At 41.0% G+C, this 25944-nt stretch overlaps 1 protein-coding gene across 1 annotated transcript in view; it reads right to left on the bottom strand.

Annotated features, from left to right (window-relative positions):
• The window catches only part of atrnl1a (attractin-like 1a), a 270092-nt gene that overhangs the window by 134744 nt on the left and 109404 nt on the right, over positions 1 to 25944 (bottom strand). Inside the window, exons 21-22 of the mRNA XM_084562309.1 lie at positions 22548 to 22641; positions 8557 to 8609 (exon numbers count right to left, since the gene is read on the bottom strand). Coding sequence (XP_084418435.1) covers positions 8557 to 8609; positions 22548 to 22641 — 147 coding nt within the window. The remainder of the gene's footprint in view (positions 1 to 8556; positions 8610 to 22547; positions 22642 to 25944) is intronic.

Raw genomic sequence — 25944 nt, 5'->3', positions numbered from 1 at the left:
AGTCTATCGCAGGGCTAACACAGAGAGACAGACAACCATTCACACTCACATGCACACCTACGGCCAATTTAGAATCACCAATGAACCTAACCAGCATGTCTTTGACTTTGCCATTCCAACCATCCAACCATCCATTTTGTTCTTCTTGAAACGTTCGTAAAATTACTTATGTGCTTAAGCTTGCTGCACAAGCCAGTTTCTTGCAAGACTCAGATCATGGACAGATGTCCTGAGGTTTTCTTTTAGAATTCGCAGGTATAACTTAGAATTCATTGGTCAATGATGACCATCAAATATGGCAAGTGGTCCTGACCCAGATCCAGCAAAACAGGCACAAATAAGGACCCACAGACTGGATGAGATTTCTAGAGGTGTCCCAGGTATAATATTGGTTCATTGTCCCGTAACAAACAAATACTCAAGTATTTCTGTTTCATTGGTTTAAATGGGTTTTCTATGTCTACTCTTGTGTTTTAACTCTTTCTAATGCAGAAAACCAGAAAATTCCGGAGGGCACACAAATTTTGAGTAGCACTATATACAGTACATGGCAAATAAAGCTGATTTTATTTTATTTAAAGCCTTGGTAATTTACCATATTTATTAAGTGGACTGTGTTTTGCTCACCATCAGTCACAGCAGTGCGTTGCCAAATGTAGCATGGCTGTCCAAATTCTAGTTTTCTTTTTTAGCCACACAAAAAAGGAATATCCATCCATAAAAGATAATACGTTGCTATCTAATACTGAGTGGCAGGATTCAGCAGAGACGCTCTGGAAGCTCTTCAACTGACAGAGCAGAAAAACTCTGTGTCACACACTGCATAGTGAGAGAGATGTTTCGTTTATCACCTTCCTTTCAGCTCTACAATCCTGGGGCGTCACCAAGACGAAAGCGAATTATGTTTGACAAACACCCTTGTTTTGTTCAGCCTTCATGGCAAGTTAGCCCGAGCAGCAGATATCATCAGATCAAAGACAATATTTTTTCCGTAACATCTTTCTTCTTCCCTCCCTCCCTCCCTCCCTCCCTCCCTCCCATCCTCCCAGGCAGACACACTCTGCTGCTGCTGTTCAGTTGTTTATCCCATAAGGGTCGTCAGTAACTTCACAGAATTAGTTTTCTTTAAGCTCTTGTAAAGGGGATAGGGACTTGTGAGTGGAATGTGTTTGTATATTTACTTCTCAGTGCATCCAGGGCGTATATGTACATGTGCTTGTGCTTACCTGCATGTGCGTCACTCTGTATTTTCTGCATAGTTAAGCAAGCAGACTGAAAAACAAATGACAGCAGTCCCTCTGCATGTTTCCAATAAGTTTGATTTCAAGGCTGTTAGGAACGAGAGCATCAGCCAGCTTTAAAAGTTCATCTCAGCTAATTACAAATCCCACCTGAGGACTCTGACAAGCAGTTTCACTTAGGCAGTCTCAATTACACGCAAACACGCGCAAATTCTCACTCCAGACGAAACGTATCGAGGCATCTAAAGGTATTACCGATCTCCAGAAAAACTCAAACAGAAAAGATCCACGGCAATTTCTCATGTTCACAGATGGGTGATCTTATTACCATAATATGTAAGCTGATTCAGTCTATATGAAACAAAAGGCCGAGGTGGGGAGTGAACAGATAGAGGGGGAAGCTCTCACCCGGAACATAATCTGATATTCCTTGCATTCTGCCTCCAATAGAAATACAAAACAAGCATGAATTCGATGTCAGTGTCAGTTTGTAAGACTCTCTCGCTGAGGTTTCATTTAATGCTTGTTAACAACTCATTATTTCCCATTTGCAACACCTTCCTCGCGGAGCGCAGACAAGACGTTAATGGCAGCAGCGTGCTGAGGAAACAGGTTAGAATCAGGGGAGTAAACACAAGGACGACGCAGATTCAATATCCGACATAACTGGAGGTCAAGGAAAGCTGGAGGTAATGTATGCATGAGGTCAGCCGACCTCCATCTATTAGAAATTCACTGTGCCTTCGCAATAAAATGATATGAGGAATCATGGGGGTCTCAACTATTTACTATTTCTGAGCACATAAAACACCAGAATACACATATAAAATCAATACGTATTTAAAGGTTGAACAGGAGACACACATTCTGTCTACACATACTGTGTCTACACATGGATTTAAATGGAAATTTAGATAAGATGAAAGGCCCCGTTCAGACCTTGCGTTAACATCCATCTTGGGGAATCCAATCCCAAGTATTCAGTTTAAAGTACGGATGTTTTGCCTCATTCATTCAAAACAAAACGCACCAACCACTATTATAAATATCACCTGAAAAGGAAAAAGCACCATAAATGATGTCTGTTCATTACTAGAGAGTGAGCCTTTTAACATAGTCTGTCCTTGTAGCTGTTAACTTAATAATTAAATCTAAACTAAAGAATTAAAATAAATAATTTGGAATGAACTAATGAAGATGGTAAAAGAGGCGATGAAGCAATAAAATCCTTAGAAATAAGTTTACAACAGTTTGTAACACCACTTTACAAATATGCATTTATCAGTTGTTTACTATTGGCAACTTCCTATATAGAGAGCCAAAGTCCCGCCCCTCTACTTCCGGGCCATGGAACCTATCTTTCGAAAAAATATGAACGGCAGTCTATGGCGAAAGATAAATTATTTTCTGGTCCCGATCGACTTGTGCCTTGGATTATACATATGTTGTTTTTCAGAATAAAAAATGATTTTACATGTCAAGAATGTCACAGTTTGTCGCAAGATAGTTCAGTAAAACGCTATGGAAAATACGTAATAAAACGAACTACGAGTCCCGCATGCTGGCGCGTACAGAACCGACCAAAATTCCCTTCGTGTAACTACAGCTCTCGACATGACCCGATTTATAATGATTTTCACCTCGTTTGATGCTTCTGCCTTCGTCCTGGAAGAAGACGGTAAAGCTCAACAAGGAGACAGCCATAGTTCTCCAGTTACGTACATTGTTCGAGACAAGAGATGTAGTTCACTAAGCGATCTCATACAAAACCTAATGTTGTTCAGCTTATTTACGTCAAATAATTTATCTCTTGACGTGAAAAATTATCTTTTAAATTCACACACATCATATGTGAAATTCATGCCACAATTCGAACGGGACCAAAAAATAATTATGATCTCTCCATAGACTGCCGTTCATATTTTTTCGAAAGATAGGTCCTATGACCCGGAAGTAGAGGGGCGGGACTTCGGCTCTCTATAGACACACAGCATCACAGCGTGAACTCACAGACCTGTACCATGCAACAATGTTCCAGGCCACAAATATGCACAACTATCAGCGCAGGTAAACTGATCAGCTTGGTAGATAATACAGTGTCAATATAAAAGTGGTCCAATTCCAAGGTCTGTAAATGAGCACAATATTAACATTTGTGGTGACGCAGACTGCAGGATATTATCAATCAAGTTCATTGGTATCTCTGCATTTAACCCATCCCAGTGAGCACACTCGGGGCAGTGGGCCCAGGGAGCAGTTTTAGGTTTTAGGTGCTTGCTCAAGGCAGCTCAGCCATGAACATAAAGGTCCCTAAGCTGCTCTCTCTCTCTAACCACTATCCCACAGCTCCCACAACATCATTAACAATAATAAAACTCGTATACAATAATAAAACGCGTATAGAATAACACCAGACTACAGGCTGTACTCTATGCAGTCCTATCCGCCCATAATGTCATACGCTGTATTACCATGCACCAAACTGACCGAAAATCAGTCAGAATATTTAATAGTCTGTCAGTGGTAACTACTGGATTGCAAAAAAGCCTTTTTGGCCTGATAGGACCAATTAGTCCACGCGGGATAAGAGTCCAGACGCTCTGCCTGTCAGCAAATATTAAGGCATCTTGGACGGACGCCAGATCATGGCCTAATGAACGACCTTAGGCCAGCAACACTGTTGAGTGCAGATTGCTGCCATGCCACTACTTTGAGGTCTGAATTGGCTACAGCAGTCTCTAACTTCTATTTCATTTGTCTTTGATATCAGTTTACTACCATCTCTAGTCACGTCTTGGAGTAATGGGGATACAATAAATTAATCCTCATTAGTCCTCTCCAAGCATCGATTCATATTTCAGACATCACTATTGAGTCTTTATGGTGTGTATCACTAATTGTCCTTTAATTGTAATTGTGAGGCTGTCAGCAGACACTGAAGCCACTTTTGTTCGGCCTGACTAAGCTTTCCCAGCATGCCTGCGGGCTGCGTGCAGGGAGCAGCGCTGACTTGACTGACTGGTGTGAGCTGGTAATTCAGCCGACTGCCGGTCTCTCCAGTAGGAGTGGTGGGACACTCGGTGGCCGCTCCTAATTAGACGTCCCTTGTAGCTGACTGTGATGGAGTATGACAGTGGTTCATTAAAGCGTTGTCCTGGAGATGCCTGCTCATAAATGCTAGCCTGGCTGGGGGCAAACTCATTAAACAGCAAAGTTGCTTTTCATCAATTGACTGGTGGTTCAATATGACAGTGTTAACTGAACCAAAGCGCCGCTCTCTGCGCTTCATCCCCGACTGAGATGAGGAACACCGCCGTCAATATCTCGACGCTCATATTTATCAGCGTGATGAAAACATTTCAACATGACTTTCTGACTGCTGCCTTACTTTCTACATGGAAATCTTGTCTAGATTGAGTTTCTGACCTCATTATTTGTTTTCTCCAATTATAATATTATAGGAAAAAGTGCCGAAATGAGAAATCTGAGACTTATTTTTTTTCTTTCTGAAGTGTTCGTTGTTATGCCACCAAGATAATAACTTTTTAGTTTAGTTTTGATGGATAAGAAGTACTTCAACCAAACTCTTGTTACTCCTGCTGTTATGGAAATCATGTCTTGTCTATCTTCTCTCAGGAGCAAAGAAAGTAGCATAGCATCAATATACAGATCTAAAACTAGTTCAAGAAGTGATTTATAAATCCTTAAAAATGCAGAAAGCCTTTACTTCTTTGTTTATTGTGGATTACCTGCGTAGGACCGGAAGAAGACTTCTGACTTTAAAATAAAGATGACTGAACAAGTTTGAAAACATCTGGTCGTGTTTTTGACGTTTAGCTTAAGACCATTAAAATGCTTAATTTTCAATGAGCCTGTTTACAGGCGACTTTGAACTTGTATGTCTATACATATGAGTCAGAAGAGAAAGAAAGCTGCAGACAGAGAGGAGGCTGCAGGCTGATTCAGAGCAGATGTCAAGGGTTCTGGACTTGTTATGATATTCAGCTGTTCAACCTTGAGCGGTTGTTTGGTTGAGATAATGGCTTTCTATTCACCTTTAAGTCTGAGGTAAGTGACTGACCTCTTTTTTCCTGGACTTTCCTGGCCTGTAGGTGTTTTGTGTCAGAGCTGCTGCTCTCGGAGCACACACAAAGTCAGTAACTGCAACGTGAACAGAATAAATCCAACCAGTTTTAGTCTGCAAGAGTGCTGGATATATTCCTTTTACAAGGAAGTTCCATATACATCTGTGTTTGTGTCTCCAGTTTCAATTACCTTCCAGACTACAGGCTGCAGTCAGATGCTCACACACATGAAGAAGTTGTTGTCATCTTTGATGGCTTGGGCTCTTTAAAGAAAAGTGCTACTTGCAACGAGTTTAAATGAAAAGCAGCTTCCAATTGACAGACTAACATCGTTGATGGTTTTTAGAGAAGCATTAATTTAAGACTTGGATCAGTTATGATGTAGCCTGGAAGCCAGACACTCAACTGTTTTTTTTTGTCAGGGAAAGTTGGTCTGCTGGGAACTGAATATTTTCTAGCAAAGATCTGTCGGACCAAGCAAATCATTTGGTGGGGCTTTATGTGGTGATGGACAGATGGACAGCAATGTTGTCATACATGTCATCTGAGCACCATAGAGTAGAAGTTAGTTTACAACAAATGGCTCTGATTAGTTGTTAGTTTGGGTTTCTTGCCCACATGTGGCATGTGAACCGGCCAGGAATCGTGCCACCAACCCTGCTACCAGAAGAACACCTTCTCTGAACACCGACTCCTTGCTTTCCACTTAATCTCTCTGCTGTCAGCCGTTTCCTTACAACAAGAGAAATTCACAGGTGGTGCAGATTTCCCAAACTTTTACTGTCAAAGTCTCCAGCAGGACGAGAACTTCCTGTCCTGTCCTCCGTATGCAATTTTAAATGATTTGAGATGGAGCTTTATCAGCATCTTCCTTCCAGTGACATTTAAAGCTAATATTGACCTCTGGTACTGTAGCTCCTTTCCTCAGAGTACAAGTAAATGGATGGCTTTTAAATCTGTAATGTATACACTCGCTTTCTCTCTCTGCATGTATGTGTGTGCGGTGTGCTTTCACGTGTGAACATCTGAGTGTGCCTGCCCTTGTTCAAACAGCGCTAACCCCATTTCATAGACGATAATGTCACATAAATGACAGAACATAATGGAGTCACGCACATCTGAAAAGCACACAGCACTTCAGCTGCGGCCATAGTGATATCACTGAGCTCTGTACCTGGACTCATGTGTTTCTATGTCTGATTGGGTGCGTGTGCATTATCTAAGGCCCTTCACCATACTGGGCAAGGGCATTGCATTGGTGCCATCTAGTGCCTTCAAACCTAAGTCCTGAAGGCAGCAGACAGGATAAAAACATACCATCCATTAACAGTAAAAGAAAATCATGACTCACTTCCCAACATTATGTTACTAGCATTTAGAGGACGTCGCAAAATGTTAGCTGGACTATTTTAGTCAATTAAAATACCAAATATAATTTCTTTAACTGAGGCATGCTCATATTCTGCAGATGTCTCTCAAGTTCTGATTCTGCCTGCTAAAGTGAAGCTATGCTGTCATCCTCAACCAGAATCCTCAGCTGAAGCCGTTTACCGATCAAAGACATTTCTGACGTGACCAGTGCAATTGATGACACGACTCTTGTGATTGCCGTATCCTTTCAAGCCTCCCTCACTGAAGCAACGCTAGCTCCACTCTCAGTCGAGGGTTATTGACATTGACAGGACTTGAACTTTTGTCCCGTGTTATAATAATAGAAGAGAGGGTAATTCATAGAGCCGATGTGTGTGGAGAGAGACGCAGAGTGCGTGGGAATAGTTGTGTGCCAAAAAACATCTGTTTTGTCTGTAGCATTCCTCCTTCGTCTGCCCTTTAGAAGTAAAACCAGCAATTTGTTGCAAATTAGCCAAGTCTATGTGATCCCGGCTGGCATCTGGAAACAGCAAAACAAAGTCCTGGACAGGAGCACAACAACTTACTTTAAGCTTCGGTCTTAAAAGTGAGAAAATATTTAATCCATGTGCAACAAAAACATGTTGTTCTTTTTTTAGAAAATTATTAATCCATATTTCAATTTGGGAGCCACCTTACAGTGTCACATATGCCTTTGATCTCAAGATGGACAGATAGTCCACTAATAATCAGATTAAAAATGCCTCACATAAACCTTTAATAATCCATTCAATAGGAAACTTTTAGCTCCCAAAAACTATGTAAACACTTCTAATCAGCATGTTTGCTCCACGTCAGGTAAACATCAGGTGAGGAGCTTCCAGTAAGGACAGAGACATGGAGGTAGAACTACAACCAGCTGTTCAAGCAAGTGTTTGAAAAGATGAACAAAGCTGAAATCTATGTGACCTGCAGCATTGAATTTGTGGAAAAATCTCAGTCATCTTCTACTACTGGATCAATTCAGTTTTGTCAATAAAGTTACAAAAAGAAAATCCTCTTCTCTAATATTTCCAACAGATTCAACATTCCACATCAGGCAGAACCACTTTGTCAAAACAGTTCCTTAGAGATTCACGATCTGAGGCATGGGAACACACGTATCTGATCAGATCATTATATTTAGTGTTCATGTAAACAGTTCAATTGTGACAGTATGTGACAGTGCTGTACAAAGAATGTGACACAGGGATGTTCTTGGTTTGTAATCACGTTTCTTAGCTTAAGTTCTTTTCCTAACCATACCAAAGAGGTTTAGGTCCATAAAATGAATCAAAACATCCTTATAGTCATTTCAGGTACTAGAGTGACTACTATTTCCCACAAATTGTCATATGGGACTTTTTTTGAATGTACAGAAAGGACTAATTCTGCTGAATAATCAATTTCTGTGTTTGAATACGCTGCAATATTATTCAACATCTCTCACAGAAAGCTACTGCCATAGACTTTGTATATTTTCAATAAATAATGACAGAGCAAATGCAAATATCCACGTGTGTAATATAGCACAGATCAGCACAGATTGTTTTAACTCCTGCATTGTGTGTATACGGGTGCTTTTCTGTCTATAGGTTTCAATCAAATTCAAATAAAGTCACAAAGTGGAGTCTTTATAGATCTTAAAGGGGGTAAGCATTAACTTCAGTCAGTCAGGAAAGTTAGTGGGGATACCTTCCTTACTGGGACACATAATGAACACTGCACAAAGAGACAGTGTGCAGGGAGAGGGTATGGACGTACGTGTGTGTGTGTGTGTGTGTGTGTGTGGGGCCAGGGAGGTGAGGAAGACTCAGGTGTAGCGGTGGCAGGATACTTACAATAACAGGTCCCTCGGAGAGGGTTACCAAGGTAACGGTTTTCTGAGTCACATCTGTAACGGCACAGGAGAAGAGAGACAGGTGGAGGGACAAGAGAAAGAATGAAGCACAGCATTAGCATTCAACAAGGGTTGAGTTTTTACAGACAAATGTTTGTGTTAAAGTGTGTGTTATGGTGAGTGTGTGTGTGTGTGTGTGTGTGTGTGTGTCAGGTGAACCCTTGCTGCAGGTATTGTCTTCCCCCACCTCTCTGCGAGGTGATTTCCCTTGACAATCCTGTCTAGCCATAACTGTTCTCTTACTCCCAGCGGCCCACACAGTCGCACATCCTGACACCCATAATTATCAGAAAGAACACCTTGGTCTATAGCGCCAAAGAGAGAATTACACAGCTTATAGATGTAAAAATCTGTGATGTGTCACGCTAACATCTTGAAGGAGTATCATTGGGTTGAAAGGGGGCTTTGGGAGGGCAGTAGGAAGCCTGAGGGAGACTTGAGACTATTCATGCTTGGAGCGTTAAAGAGACCTTAACCTTTGACACAAGTGATTGTTTTAACACAAAGAATAGAGATTCATTAGGCTCGAGTCCGTAGGGTCAGATTTCTGTTTTTCTGATGAGTATCATATAGACAGATTAAGCATAACATTATGACCACCTTCCTAATATTGTGTAGGTCTCCCTTGTCCCTCCAAACAGTTGTGACTCATCAGAAAATGGACATGGGCCTTCTGGTGTCCTGTGGTGTCTGGCAACAGAATGTTGTTAGTGGGGTTCTTTGGGTCCTATGGGTTGAGGGGAGGGGCCTCTGTGGATCATCCCACAGATACTTGATCAGTTTGGGATCTAGTGATTTTGGAGGCCAGTTTTTTTTTAGTCGTTCCTAAAGCGTTTTTGTGTGTGTGCATCCTGCTGGGGATGGCTGCTGCCATCAAGGAGTGTCATTGCTATGGGGTGGGGGTGCCTGGTCATCCACATGAATCCCAGGTCCAAAAGTTTCCCAGTAGAACATTGGATTGTCACAAAATGGTCAATATTAGTCACTTCTTCTGGCAGTGGTTTTAATGTTGTGGCTGACGAGATAGACAGAATGTGAAAGCAATGAGGCAGTAGTAATAGAAGTGGTTATTGTGTGTGTCTTGTCTAAATATATGTGGCACAGTGGCACCAAGGGAAACAGTATTTCACACCTCTTTATGTTTTCCTTAACATATTGTGGAAGTGACAATAAATGTGACTTGAATTTTGAACCTTGAGATCGATCTTTGTACTAGCTACTACATGCTGATTTAAAATGCCATACTCTGTTCCACAGTGTTTTGTATGTTAGCGTAAGAATTGCCACCAAATTATTTAAACCACTGGGTCTAAGCAACATTTCTGAAAAGTCAGACACAAATTGATCCACAAATCTCCCAAGACATATGATCTAATGATGAAGAATATATCTGGAAATATTTTGTAGAGCTTCTGTTCAGACTAAGCTTGAACCGTAAAAGCCCACACAGGCTGAAGAGCCATGAATTTTTTTTTGAGGCTGTCTGCTAGCACCTTCCCTTGATCATCTTGCTATGCTCGTTTGTGTGTGTCTTGCAGTAATTTAAGTTCCACTGTCGACTGCTTTGGGGAGTTCATTTTGGAGATAAATCCAGAATCTTGAATGAAAAGCCCACTAAATATGTCAGACCTGCTTGAATGATGGAACTGCAACAATTAACCTTAAGGAGAATGACATATATTGAGCTTGGATTTGTTGCAGTAAGACTCTATTTCAGTGGAGGCTCAGTAATGACAAATAAAAATCCAGCATGAAACGCTTCTCAAACCTGGATCAATATGCTCATTAGAATGACTGTTTTTCCAATATATACCCTGTATAATATACTGTATAAACAGCAAACTGTTGATGAATAGGAGGAAGGTAAGATGTAATGACTTCAGCAACAGTGCAACACAGACTCAGTATTTTACTTCTCTTCTAGACTATGAAGAGTGACTACTGAAGAACTTTTACGGAAGTATTGCTTTCAGTATGTGTTTGACTGTCAGGATCACTGACTGGAAATAAAGATAGACGACGGAACAGCTCCTCAAAAATGAAGCCAAAGCAAGTAGCGCTCCCCCTGGTGACTGGCTGCAGTATAGGTCATAAGTCATCTGGCTTCAAACTTGCAAGATGGTCCCACTCCTGTCCCTGGAAATATAGGGCCAGTTTGGCCATTGAAGGAAGTGGGGACGCATTGTCCATATTTATATACAGTCTATGGTCTGGGCTGAGATTATTCAGAGGTAGAATGAGGGGAAAAAATATAGAAAACACACTCAACATGCTTTAACATGGCCAGACAGGAACATCATGACATTTCAGTTTAAATACAGCCACTGCTGTCATTATGGGCATATTGTTTACCAGGCCACGCCATTCACTGTTATTTAATTTTGACATTTCGGGTCATTTCTCTTTTACTCATCTTGACTAGATAGGAATTCACTATCTAATTTAAAAAGCACATATTTGCTGATTGACAGTAATTGGCTGCAGCTAAAAGTTGTGACCTTTAGGTTAAGAGAAAGCCTCTAATGACTAGTAAGCTCCGCCGCAACAAATTACGTTAAAAAAAAAAAAAAACATAGATTTTCCAGTTAAACTTTAATTTAAAAAAATAAATAAAAAATACATAATGAGATTTATACTTGTTTCAAAGAGCCCCGCAGTCCAGGAACTTAACAGCTCTTAAGGGTAATGTACATTTTCACAGTCAGCACAAGTAATTAAAGCAAAACATCAGCTATCACAAAGAAATGATGTGCATACTTTTGAGGCCATTAACATGTCAAACTGGATGAAGTGTACCTGAAGTAGTTCAGGCCACAGATAGGCAAATTAGTGCCTGGCAAGAGGGAACAAAAGCCAGAGTTATTAAACGTCCACTGAGAGCAGAGAGGAAGAGAAAATTTGAAGAAAAAATGTGATAAAAGGGCCAAATATAATTGTTATTATAATGTCAAAGCTTCAACATGTCTCCAAGAGTGTTTGCATCACTGTGAGGGAGTGATGACTCTTTGTTGCGTGCATGTGCTTGAGCTTATCTGTAGGACATTCATATAGAGGATTAGGTGTTTAAGGACATTGGATTCAATTCTGTAATATGGCCGCAGGTAACTGATAAGCTTGACTGGACAGTATGGACACTGAATTATCCACAGACTCCTACAGTCCACTGATTGTTTCTGTGTCGCAGTGGATGGAGGGAGGATTCAAAAAGACAGAGAATAAAGAAAAGAATGACAGTGGGGAAAACAGAGGAATAAGAGTAGAAGAAAAGGGCAGGTAGGGTTTATAGGCAGTGTTTGTGAATTCTCTTGTAGCGCTGTGGCAGGTCACAAGCCATAGCTGGATGCTGAATATTTCATTCCTCTATAAACCCCGGCCAAGGACGAGGCCTTAAACCACAGTGGCTTCACACAGCTCCTGTCCTCCATGAGTTTGAAAACATAAAACACCAGCAAGCGTCCTTTCTGTCCAAGAGAATCACATGAGTCAGTTTAAAAGATCTGAACAAATATTAGCCAATAATTTAAGATGCTGGAAACAACGGATTGTTTTTGAAGAATCTGGATGTACTCACATGTTTGGAAACTCTTACTGGATACAACAGAAATGAGACACTTACTTTAATGCTGAAATCAGCATCTGACATGTTCAGACCATTTCCATCATCTGTACAATAGATGCCTTCAAATATCCACAGTTTGCTCCGTGAAGTAAACCCATCACTGGTTTCAGATTTACAGGACTAATGAAGGCATCTGATATGACTTCTATGACTACATGAATTACAGAACAGTATGGGATAAGAGGGATAAGGTGACGATTCAGATAAGACAGTATGGATAATATCTGTCTTTGTTTTTTACTTTCTATATATTTAGCTGCAACAGCTATTGTGTCGAAAGCCGAATATGCTTTATTTATCTGTGCACCAGAGAACGAAAAGCCAAGGGTGGGCAGAAAGCAGGGATGGTAAAGTGGCCTTCATACAGAAAGTAGAGAAGTAAAGCTTGAGAGAGAATGCAAACGGCTTATTAAACAAACACTTTGGGATCCAGAGAAGAGACTGGTGTGAGAAAGAGCAGAGTCATCCCAAGAGGAGTCTGTGACTTTAAAGCTTTGGAGCCGCTCCCAGACCATCGCCACAAAGGAATGAATTGAGGACTACAATAGGCCTATTTGAGCACAAGGAGATTTATTGTGATAAATGTGATGTCATAAATTACCCAGCGCCGCCTTTGAAACCAAATCTGATCTAACCAGTACTTCTATCAGATCACTTTTTTTCCTCTTTAAGTTGTAGCCATATTTCCAAACATTATACAAAATTGTCCCTCCTCCCCCGAGAGGTGGTTGGAGATCCGGTGCACCCGCTGATAACTCTAGCTGATGTGAGTTTAGTGTTGTTTTGAGTATATTTCGGCAGGGTGAGCTGAGCTGATACACGAAGCCTGAACCTGGCACTCTGCCTTTTACATTATGACTGTGCTGATACTACATTTACTCTTCAATTTAACCACTGTCATTTCCTGCAGTGAAGCCGTCTCAACTCTGCACTCATTTCTTATCAAACAAATACCCTGCAGAGATAAAATGGAGAGAGCTGTCCTTTTAAATGAAGCCGTTTCATGCCATCTGGCAGAATAATATGGTGACAGACAGGAGACACTGCTTCGATACTGTGAGCAAAATATCATTTCAAGGTTATTTGTTTTTGATTATATCTTCAATTTTCCACAACATGATGATTTATCCAATGTTCAGAATGTCACAGGAATCCCTTTTAATTATTTCAACTCCATTACTAACTAAAATACAAGCTTCCCCATGCTGTAGCTATCTTTACATGGACAGTATTGATTCAACCCGATTAAATTCGGATGAGATTAACTGTCTACATGGATGTTAAATAAAATGACCTGATAAGACATATGTATTTACATGCACCAGAATCAGAAGATTTCTTCCAAGACAGGTCCTGTTCAAACCTTAGATCCGATCTGGGCAATCTGAACGCAAGTGGCCAGTTTAAAGCACGTGTCCACACCTGGCATTAAAATACACGTCCACATGCGTCCCAAACCAGCACATAGAAACCTATCTTAGTTTTGTGCTCTGCATGCAAATAAACACTAAAATTGTTGTCAGTTTTTATCTCTAATGTTGTCACTAAACATATCTGCAGTACACAGTATTGATAAGCTCATATGTTTGTTTATTTCTGTTGTGTTTTATTAGTTGACGTTGTTGCTGTGGTTGTAGAGCATGTTTTTTTTGTCCTTGATGTCAGTGAATGCACCATGCAAGAGACAGGAGTTATGGCAGAGCTGAGAGTTTGACAAGCGAGAGTCGCATATTAGAAGTGTCAGAATGACGATGTTTAAGGTGTTGACGTGGGCTACGGTCGACAATAGTTTGTGTTCAAGCTTCAATACACTTGTAGAAAAGCCTCCTTAGCTCCTTTTGTGGGTTCTTGACCTGAACAATATGTGTTCAGGTCAAGAACATAGATTTCATTGTTGTGAAGCGTTACTTTCTACTGCGTTTATGTGTGTGTGACTCGACCTTCACCACATAAAAGTCGACTCGACTTTAAAAACTCAGAAGTCGTTCAACCCCAAGTTCACACCTGTACTTTAAGGGCCCGTCCACACGTACGAAAACGGTCTTTTCCCTCTCCGTTTTCGATCATCGTTTCAAGAAATATCCGCGTCCACACGGATCCGTTTCAGCACGACCGAAAACGCTACTTCCTATTCCAGGCCTATAAGTGGCGCTGTTTCGGTTTCAGAAATTCACCAAAAATGGAGAGGAAGAGGCGGAGCATGCGCATAAAGCTTGAGCGCTGTTTACAAATCGCCTTTTTTGCTCAGCGTGGTGGCACAGGAGCATGATATTTTGCCCTAGTAACCCTAATAGGCTCAATATCTTCTCCAGCATGAAAACTAGCATGTAGTCCGCCATTGTTGTTGATGTTGTTACGAGACGTCTCGCGGGATGTGGAAGGCTGCTCGGGAGTGTGGCGATGACGTCATCGTTTTCCCCGTATTCGCCGTCCACATGAAAACGCAAGAGCTGCGTTTTCGAATTTCTCCACCCTGGGACCCGTTTTCAGAAAAGTGCGTTTTAGGGCAATGCGTTTACAGGATACGTGTGGACGAAAGGCCAAAACGATGAAAAACTTATGCGTTTCGGCGTTTTTGCGTTTCCGTGTGGACGGGCCCTAAGTTAGACACTTGCGATTGGATTACCCAGGATGGATCTTAATGCAAGGTCTGAACAGGCCTCAAACATATATTAGATTAGATTTTTTTTTTAATCAAACTTTTGTGGAATAACTCATCTCACTTGTTTTTAATGAGTTTTCTTATACATTTTTGCTGTCTTGAAAGCTGAGAATTTAGCTTCTATTCCACCTCTCAAACAATACACACATCACACACTTGGAAAGCTTCTCTACTTTCCATATGATTGTGTTCTGATGATGATAGTGGCCATCGTTAGCGTTTTCTTTTTTCATACATGAACGTGTTAAATGTGTAGTGCACAGAGAAGACAGATAAGCAGACTTGGTGGTCGGTGCTGAGGAAAGCTCTTTTCTCTCATGGGGGAACACTAAAGACCTGGACGCAGAGCTCTGACTAAAAGGGGACAGACACTTAAGCTGCTTAGGAAAGCCTAATGGGGACAAGATAAGAGCCAAGTGAGACTGGACAGCCTCGTCACTTAAAACACACGATGACTCAGCTACACAGACAAAGACACACACATCAGCTCGGGTTTCTGATCCTGGCAACTCCTGCACAGATAAACAGATTTGAGATTAAAGGTCAAGATGATACTGGTGCTGCCTGTGTGGCTGTTTATGTGTCACATATTTTAGAAATACAACAGTGTTTCCACTGCTAAGACGAAGAAAAAAAAAAAGAAAACAACACACAAACACTCCAGTAAAGCGCATAAAAGAAACAAATTAGCAGTCAATTAGTGGAGCTCTTTACGTTTGGAGGCCAATTAAAGCCGAATCAACACAGACACTCATACAACGCATCGAGAGAAGACATAGAGAAACTACGCGGACACCTCTGCAGAGCGCACGACACAGTGCTGACATACAGGTGACTTTAGAGCTAGAGAACAGACTATTCATTAATGCAAATTAAAACAGTAACTGTTATAACATAAGAGAACATCTGGCAAGTGAACAGATTTCACAGAGGAGCTCAAGTATAGAAAGTATTTAAGGCGTCGTTCACTTGTCACCTTCTCACTCTGAGATAAGACTCGAGGTGCACTCACAAACACAGATTATGCTGAGTTCAGATGTCACATGATTTGCTGTAAGATTCATTTTCACTTTCTCTGGTGGTGCAGACTGAGGTTGCAACATTTTGATGCTCATACTGAAATGTTTTAATTGATGCTAAGGATGAGAATATTAGTGTGGAAAATAAGAGGATGATTACAAATTACACTCTGCTAAATTGTGCGTAAAAATATGTAAATCTAATTATATGCATGTATGAATCCAATGGAAACAAATTAAATGGAATAATGTTGTATCCCTTATGTACCACAAACATTTTTGGTGACAAACTTAAAAAGAAAATGAGACTTCAGGTTAGACCACAGTGTAAATCAGAAAGAAGTGTAAAAAAAGAGATTAATATAAAATCCACATGGATGGGAGCCAGATCTGAAAGGTGTTATCAAATATCTGGTCAGATCTGCAGTCTTGCTAAATTTGTGAGCAAACTATTTTGTTAACTTCAATCATAATTTTGGCGATTTTATGTTATTTTATTTGAGCGGAATACGTAGGGAACAGTGTATCTGATTGAGATAAAAAAAAAAAAAAAAAACTTCTTTCACTTCTTTTATTGAATGGGAAAAGTTGAAGAGAAGCATATTTATGTTTCTCAATGCAAGGCAACAACACCTCATGTAACTACCTCAATCAGAGCAGACCAGCTCGATCAGAATGAAGTTTCAGTCAGTGATCAGAGTGGTGGGGTGGTGGAAACCTTTGCTAATCTGTAGCAATAGGAAAATACTCTGTTCTATACACAACTTCTGGGTGGAATAAATCCATTCTTTCTGAGCACGCTTGCTCCACATGCACAAAACCATGAAGATAGCAAAACAACGAGTTGTTTGAAAAGGTGAGCAAAGTTGCAAGCCATGAGATGTGGAAACACCTTGGTCATCATCTTCTACTGAATTAATTCAGTATTTTCAAGAAGTTGTTAAAGAATTTTGACTGATGTTTTGCATTTAACACATATATCTGATCAGACCATTTGATTAAGTGGCTGTAAACATTTCAGTTGGAATCCCTCATCAGAAATATTGTCTGTAAACGTAACCAGTGCGGTATTAGACAGATGTGAAGCCCTCACAGTGCATCAACAAGTTTATACTAGATTGTATAAAGATGGACGGGGGAACAGTTCCTCAAAAGTGAAGCCAAAGCAAGTAGAGCTCCCCCTGGCTGTCTGCAGTATAGGTTATAAGCATCCACCGTGTTAGTGGATGGGACTTAGGCCAAACTAAAACACTAAAATACATGTTAAATAAATTTCTTTCAATGATGGTTTGAGTCATTTTAGGTGGTTAATATAATACTGGTATTTTTCTGATAAGTTTTGTTTTAGTTATATAGCAACAGGATGTGACATCATGATCACTACGAGTTGCCATGCCAACCCGTTCTATGAAGTGATCTGTAGGACTGTGAGAGTTGGGGGAAAAAATAAATAAATAAATAAGTCCAGTGTATAATCCAACATTTCCTGGTAACTGGTGAGCAGAGTGCAGTATTAATGAAACAAAAAGACGAGTGGAGGAAATGTGGGCAGGTCATCAATGTCACGGCTCTGCGTGGCTCCACTCTTGCACTGTACTGCACAGACTCTGGCAACAAATTCACAAGGTCCCCGGGAAAATAGTGTCAGTTTGACCAGTGCAAGGATGTGGGGACGCATTGTCCATATTTATATTGGGTCTATGACCATGTCGGCCAGAGTCGACTCTACCTTTTTGAGGAGACTGAGGTCCTTCAACATCTGTCAGACAATGTTGAGGATGTTCTATGAGTCTGTAGTGGCCAGTGTGCTCCTGTACGCCGTTGCAAGCAGGCTGCGAGCGGCAGACGCGAATAGACTAAACAAACTGATCGGCAAGGCCAGTGATGTTGTAGGGGTGGAGCTGGACTCTTTAAACACAGTGTCAGAGAGGAGGATGCTGGCAAGAGTTAAGACCATCCTGGACAACTCATCTCACCCACTCCACAACACACTGGCCAGTCTAAGGAGTACCTTCAGTAACAGACTCATTCTACCCAAATGTAGAACGCCACAGGAGGTCATTCCTGCCTATGGCCATCAAACTTTATAACTCCTCCCACTGAGTGTTGGTCACTCTTAACACTGTCAACACTTCAGACCTTGTTAATTTATTTGCAATCTCTTACCTCTGTCTATTGCGAATACTTGTGCAATATTGTTTCTTTTACTTTAAATGCATCTTACTTTATGTTTTATATATTTTTATATAAGACAAACGGAGAGACTGGTGAAGAAATGTACCCACCGTCTGTGCAGAATGAATGAAGCTAGATGAAGGACACACAAATCCTGCATGACAGAAAAAGTGACAATATATTCATGAGCACAGACACGCAAAGATACACAAACACACAAAGTGCTTTACCTGATGGCCCCATTATTTAGATTTTTAGCATTTGTGACTTTGCACAGAACACTCTCTCTCTCTCACACACACACACACACACACACACACACCTGCTGCCACCTGAGGGCATTCACCATTCACCCCTGGGGGGGAAATTGCTTGTTCATAATCAAAACGACTAACAAATGGCGCTCTTCTTGGCACACCATTCTGGAGTGACTCAAGCAAAGCAAGCAGCGCTGTGGGAGAGAGACGATCACGGAGGGAAAGAAAGAGAGGGAGGAGGGGTGTCGCAGCAAATCAAAGGTGAAAGCGACTGCAAAGCAGTGGTTTGGGGATGCACACAAGTGGACACACACGGATGCATCATTTCTGCTTTCAGCCTCTGAGGAGTCTCCACCGGAATAATGAAATATTGCTTGTAAAGAAACATTACGCCCTAAAACGCAACACAAATGCCAAGTGAGCAGGGCTACTGTGGATTTCCTTACACTCAACAGCAGCTGTGTACAATGACTGAGCTATACTTCATTATTCCACACAACCGTTCACGTCATTGACTGTATATAAAAGATGCATAACTCGTTTGACAGTAGCCATCTTGGCAGACCCCACCTAACTTCCAGCTAATTCAAAAACGGTCAAAGAGGTGGAGCACGAGCGGAACTGAGGGAGGACGGGTGCAGCCAGGGCACACAGCTAGCACCCTGTGAGGACCCCCACGCCATCAATCCAGTGTATATACTTGACAAGTAAAAAGCACTGCAGTGCATTAAGACATAAAACACCCACAGCCAAACTGTTCCTTAATGTTTTCTGGTTTGTTTTTTTCTACTTTTAAAAGTCTCCTTCAGTATGTGTTGCTTTGCTGCAGCCTTGGCCTGAGTAACCAGAGTGATCTCAAAGTACTTTGCTGAGTGGTTACAACATTTCCTTTAGAATTAGATTTTATTCGTGGTAAAATATTTCATATCTGGTCCTTCTGCCTTCCTCTTAGCCTCACCTTTTGACGCTGCTTCAGCTAGCACACCAGCACTACTTAAACCCCCCTCTCTCCCTCTGTGGGTGTGTTTTTCTGCAGAGCATTTGTAACAGCAGAACAATGAGGTGCAGCAGGTAGAGGTTGCGGAAGCTTAATCCTTGGCAAAGGTTGTCATGCTCTCAGATGGGTAAGAAAAAAGTTTTGTAGTTGTTAATACACCTGGGCAACCAGTCTAGGTAAAAACTATGTATGGGAAGAACTAGCTGCAGTCATTGCATGTGGCTGTGGGACTGCTTCCGTCTTATAATTATATATAAATATTTCAACTCTGCAGCTTCCACTCATCCATTTTAGCTGCCACAAACTGTGCTCTCGATTTATAAGGCCTGCGTGATCACTGTCTGTGCTTGATATGTGCTCTCTGAGATTAGATAGTGACAAGCGCCAAATGTCATTGACTGATGAGAAAAAATCAGACAGGCAATTAGTCAGAAATCTTCGAAAATTAGTCAAATACTAACTAAACACCTAGTTTGTTAACATGTTTTCAACTTTTTTTTCTCTTCAGTAGGGATGTGCGATATTTCATCATTTACGATATATCGTCAAAAACATTCCCCACGGTAAGAATATGTCATCCCGCGATAAAAACGATAAATTCCCATTGATGGCGTATATATGTGCAGGACACACTCGCAGCCCAACACGTATGGAATATTGACAAACTGACAATGGCGGAAGGCGGAGCAGATATGCCGGGCAGCGAGGAGCTCGTTCCTAAACGAGGCTCCACCTCCATTATCTGGAACTGGTTTGGTTTTAAAAAGTCTGACGCAGAGCAGCAAATTACAACATGCAAGGTTTGCTAACAAATACTGCAAACAAAGGACAGTAACACCACTAATTTGTTCCACCATCTCAAACACAAGCACAAACCAGAATATGAAGAAAGCCAGAAAATGCGCAAGGATGCAGAAGCAGCGTCGACTTCATCCAAAGCCTACGGAAAAAAAACAACTTGCCGATGCATTATAGACAAAAAGATTAGGCTGAATTGGTGTTTATTTATCGTCATTTTTATCGTTACCGTGATAAATACCAGAAATTATCGGGTTAAATGTTTTAGTCCATATCGCCCATCCCTACTCTTCAAAATGGATTACTAAAAGTACTACAAAACTCAACCCACTATACTCAATACTAGACTCTGTGCCATCTGATTTTATTGAAAGACACGTAATGTAATGATGGCGAGTGTAAGTGTAGAAGGCTATATTTACAGTGTTGCTTAAAAGTAATTGCACCACTAAGAATTTTCTCCATTCCTGCATATAACATTACTCAAAGCAGATTTTCAGCAGATTTTCACACAAACAGAAATATTATACTTGAGCATGTATTTGTTTTAGGAAACAAACTGTTCATATCTGTGAGTTGCAAAATATAAGTAAACTCTTGTTTTCAGTATCTGCTGTGACCCACTTGTGCAGCAATAACAGCAAAGATTCTGCTAACTGCTGATCTGTCGTCTACAGCGGCTTGGAGGAATCACAGCCCACTCCTCAGTACAGAACCACTCTAGTTCTGAGATGTTGGTGGGTTTCTTCACATGAACTGCTTGCTTTAGGTCCATCTACAACATTTCTGTTGGATTATGGTCAGGACTTTGACTCCGTCGTTCAAAAATATCAATGTTGCTGTTAATGTTGTTTTTACCAGTTCATCTATAGAACGACATGTCTGCTTGGGGTCGTTGTCTTGCTACATGACCCAGATTCTCTTAAGATTTAGCTCACAGACAGATGTCCTGACTTTTTTTTCCATCACACACTTCCACAAACATATGTGGAACAGACAAATCCAAACTAAATCCAAGTAGAATGTTTCTGTTTCATTTGAATTAATGGGTTCTCTTTGTCTACCGTCAGGATCTGTGTGACAATCTGCTGATACTTTGAGTAATACTTATGCAGCAATGGAAGGATTAAACCTGTGCAATACGTTCTACAACACCGAGAGTAGGCATACGCTGATTAAAGTCGACAGTGAACAGGTGGAGAGAGGCTTTTGGTGTGAGGGGCAGGTTGCCTTGCCCCCAGTCTGAGTCACGTTCATGTCAGGAGCAGAGCTGTTGCTCAGGATCAGTTTAAGGTCATGCTGAGGTTCACACAGGGCAGTGAGTGGTGAGGATCAGGGTTTAGGTTGAGGGTTAAAACATTTACATGAGCTGTAGCAAGAAGGATTCAAGATGTTTCTGAGTATCAGAATGGACACTAAAATTTAAAGCTGAATGGTACATAATCCAGATAGATAACAATGGTGTGCAGCTATGAGCAAAGTCAACAACTGCAAGATCATTTGGCAGAAGTGATATCAGATGATGAAAATAATCACCGCTTCTACCACCAAAATCAGTTTAGAAATCATGTCTCTGCTCATTTAACTGTTCTGTAAATGATATCAACTAATTGAACACATTATCAAACAGCTAGTTCCAATAAACACTGCTGTTTTTAGTGAGGCAAAAAGCTGTTTCCAATGAGGGGGAAAAAAAACTACTGGGAACAAGAAAAGAAATGAAATGTTACTCTAAATAAAGTGATGAACAAATCTACTGTCGCAAGTAAGTTTATGAAACATCTGCTACTTGTAATCAATATATAATGAATTACGCTGTCACAGTTTAAAGAGGAAAAACGCGTCCCGGCTGTGGTTGCCTTGTCTAATCGTACCGTGTGTTCTTTTTGCTGTACATGGCAAACCACACACACACACACACACACACACACACACGCACACCCACCCACGCACACACACTACTCTACTCTCCATCTCTGCTTTCTAACCTCGCCTGCTAGATTTATCGATGCAGCAATTTTCAGTCTGTCTCCACGGTGCGTTGTCTGCCAAGCCATTTAGGATATTGTAGTGCTGCAGCGGTCAAGTCTGGCACAGTCAGGCGAAGACACACACACACACACACACACACACAGTGACCGCACATTTGTTCATTGCTGTTCCTTCTTTCTTCCTGATAACCTAAAATTGATTTTAGAGTCAAATCCTATTTATAAACTCAATCTAAGTTTACTTTGCTTAGCTGTTCCCATAATCTCAAATATAACAATGGGAAGACAATACCTGGGTTAAAATGGTCTGAATTGACTGCGGTGCTGGAAAATATTCTGTGTAATTTGCTACATTTGATCACTAGGTGTGTTGAGTGTGTTGTAGTTACATGACTTATATGATAGTTTACTCACAGCTGACACTGGTCTCCCTTGACCCCTTTGGTGGTGCAGAAGCACTTTCCCGTGTTGACGTGGCACACGTTGGCGTGGCTGTTACACTTGCATGCTGGGGAAAAAAAAAAAAAAAGAAGAACAAACGTAAGACGTGAGAGAGAAGAAGGGGGATTTTATTTTGAAATCTCACAATAGAGTCTCTTGGTGGTGTATCCTGCAATGAAGGTGCTGAGCATCAAGCACTGAGGCAAGGAAATGCATACTGTAGATAAACACAGTAATCTGGATAGTTTAGTCACTGATGTTTGAGGTGAGGTAATGTATGCAGGCAAAGGGAGTAGGGTATGGGAAGAATGAAGAAGTGCTGGCAGAGGAGAAATGTTGAGGAAGCAAAGATGGAAAGGGGTGTAATAAGCGGACAGAGGAAGGTGGAGTAGAAGAACAAATCACACATCATTTTTCACAACACTCAAAGCATCACTCTTCATCTACACTACCAGGTGTTAAACTCCTGATTTAACTGATCTCTTATGTGTCCCTGAGCAAATCTGAACTTACCCTAACACACCTATTCTCTTGTACCTGCTCTTATATGGTGTGAAATAAATTCACAGTTCATGCTATGTAAAAATGCTTTGACACCTTGAATATATCAGGCTAACATGAGTTAGTTTTCTTTTGCTTAGCTGTGTTAGAAAGATATAATTTAAGTTTTAGTTCTACAGCTGAATCTCTTTTTCAACAGTTGCAACCTCAGGAGTGGAGAAGAAGCCAACGCGAGGCCAGTGAAGGCTGGCTTTTAATAGATATGTTCACAGATATGTTCTTTATTAGATTCCTCCATTCATGACACCAGTAATGGGGAGAACCTGTTTAACTCAAATCAGTCATATCTTAATTTTATGGACAATTAGGGGAGGGGCTACTTTGAGACACTGCCTCAGGTTGCTAGTTGTCTGCCTCAGCTCCACCTCTTTACCCATTCAAGCTTCAAAACAGCTCTTCAGGAAACATGTGGGTAACGTCACACACGGTTCATTCATCTTCCATCCTACAGTTAATAGTTTCTAAACTGAAGGGGGAACGTGGATCTTGTCCACCGTCCCAGAAGCCTCGTTCACATATACAGTATATGATCACTATCATGGGCTAGCAGACGTTCAAAGGTCTGGTTGCCTTGGTAGCCCTCTTGTTTATTGCCCTCTTGTTTGTTTCACTTGTTTTCAAAAACAAGTGAAACATGTATGGACAGAGCTAGGATGGAAAATAAAAAGGTTCACGCAATGCAGCAATGCAGCAATCCAGCAATCCAGCAATCCAGCAAAAGGAAAGGAATTTAGTGGTAGGAAACAAAGACATGAATGGTGTTCCTTGCCGTAAATGTTCATGAACTCCATGTTAGCATCGTGTGTTGATCGCCTACATCAGTTTCTCTCACTGGTCACGGCCATGGATCCTACTCTATACCAGTGCACATGTTGTTAGAAGGGATTTAGTCACAGCAGCAATTTTAAGGGCATAAATAATAACATTAAACCATGTACACTTTCAATGTGATGTATGAGTTGTTGTTTTAGGATAATCCCCTCTGGAAAACTTGAGTGCATTAGGTCATCCTGGGCGGTTAAATTAGTCTTTTGGAAGTCCTTTGTTGTAGACAGTCGGGTTTTGATTAGAGTCGTAGAAATGGGGGCCTTTTTCCGGTGGGTCTAATCATTTTAATTGTTTTTGTTTTGTATAAAAGCAGAACATGTTGTGGCCAGATGATTCACATGGAGCCAAGCCTGTAATTTGGACATTAAATCACTTCTGCATGGACCAAAGCAGGAACCCTATATCACAGTTTTTATGTATGTTTGTTCTTATCCACGCACAGCCACCCGTTCCTACATCCCATTCCGGATGACTCAGACTTTGTGCTTTGTTCTTATTTTTTACAGTTGGCTCAGAGACAGGCTCTGTAATAAAACAGTGGTGAGTTCAGGTCAAGGTAAAGCCAAGGCACCAACAGATAATGAGAGGAAAACAACGTCCCCCAATCCTCCTCCTCTGCCCACGAAGAGTTCCTGATTTGATAGCTTACACAGGGCACAAACAGAGTAACCCTCCCGAAAAAAAATGCTGCTTTAAATATTTAGATTTTCAAGCACACACTGAGTAGCACAATAACAAGGTTGCCCAGGGGAGCGTTTAAATGTCAGCAGGCTGAAAGTCAAATTGATGTTCTCCAAGTTGAGAAAAGAGAGACGCTGACAGGAAAGGCAGCAACAATAACAAAACACAATTTCAATCTATTGCTTGAAATTAGATTGACCTGTCACAAAAACAGGAAACCTTTTCAGGGATGCACAATGAACTGTAAGGGTTTGAGAGATAACAGAGCCCTGACAAAAAAGCGGCTTTTAGACTTGAGATAATAGACAAATCACAGGTGTAAGCGCAGGCTCGGGTCACCCTGCTGTTCATACAATATTGATTTAGTAGACAGCCAACAAAGGCATGCAAAGGACGCAGGCAGGAGATACACACAGTCAGCTGCTCGCACGGATTTTGCCAACGGCACTTAAAGATGGAAAAAGAATGCGTCTGAAAAGGACTGAGAGAAAAGCAGAGACGGAAAGAAAAGGGCTGTTTGGGTTTGGAGGCTGTTCCTGAATGCTGCAATCATCGGAGAGTTGCACATAAACGCTCCAACACACAAGCAAGAATTTGGACGGATTTCTGGGTCACCGTCGAACCGAAAGACCAAATTGCAGGTTTAATTAAAACGCATGCACAGACAGAGCTAACGGAACCGCTTAGGCCGTCACTTGATGATGAAAAAAGTTGAATTATTTCTGATCTTAGTTTACATTCTGTCACTGCATTAACTTTTTTCCCCCTCTCTCTTTAAACAAACATGAAAACACTGTAATCCCCTCAGCAGTAAACATCATTCGACTCCAGCAGAGCAGTGCCAGTGCAGACAAACACTGATCTGCACACACTGCTGAGTGTTGACATGTAAACCTACTTTTGCATTTCATTCCCACTTACATACAGAAAATATAACTACTTAACACTTGAATTTGCATTGGAAAAAGGAAACCAAATCACTAAGTAAAGACAGTATTTTTTTCATGGCATAAGCCTTTCTCAAGAGCTACAACATGAAACTTTTTTTTATGCCATCTTCTACTTAACTGCACAGAGTTGATCTGATTGTAGAGTATAGAGGATTTGGGGAAAAAGTTTGTGCCTAAGTTCTCAAGCAAACTTGGTGTAGTTTGATATGTAAGACATACAAAAAGATTCTGGCAACAGTGGTTGTCTCCCGCAGGCTCAACAGAAATGGAAATGGCTCATTTAATGTCAGTTTTACAGGACAGCTTTAAGCAGAGGCTGTCTGGAGCTCAGACCCCAACTAATGATTATG

This window comes from Chelon labrosus (assembly GCF_963514085.1).
Source record: "Chelon labrosus genome assembly, chromosome: 15".
In the NCBI taxonomy this organism is placed as follows: domain Eukaryota; kingdom Metazoa; phylum Chordata; class Actinopteri; order Mugiliformes; family Mugilidae; genus Chelon; species Chelon labrosus.
This window is presented reverse-complemented; position numbering and strand designations above follow the sequence as displayed.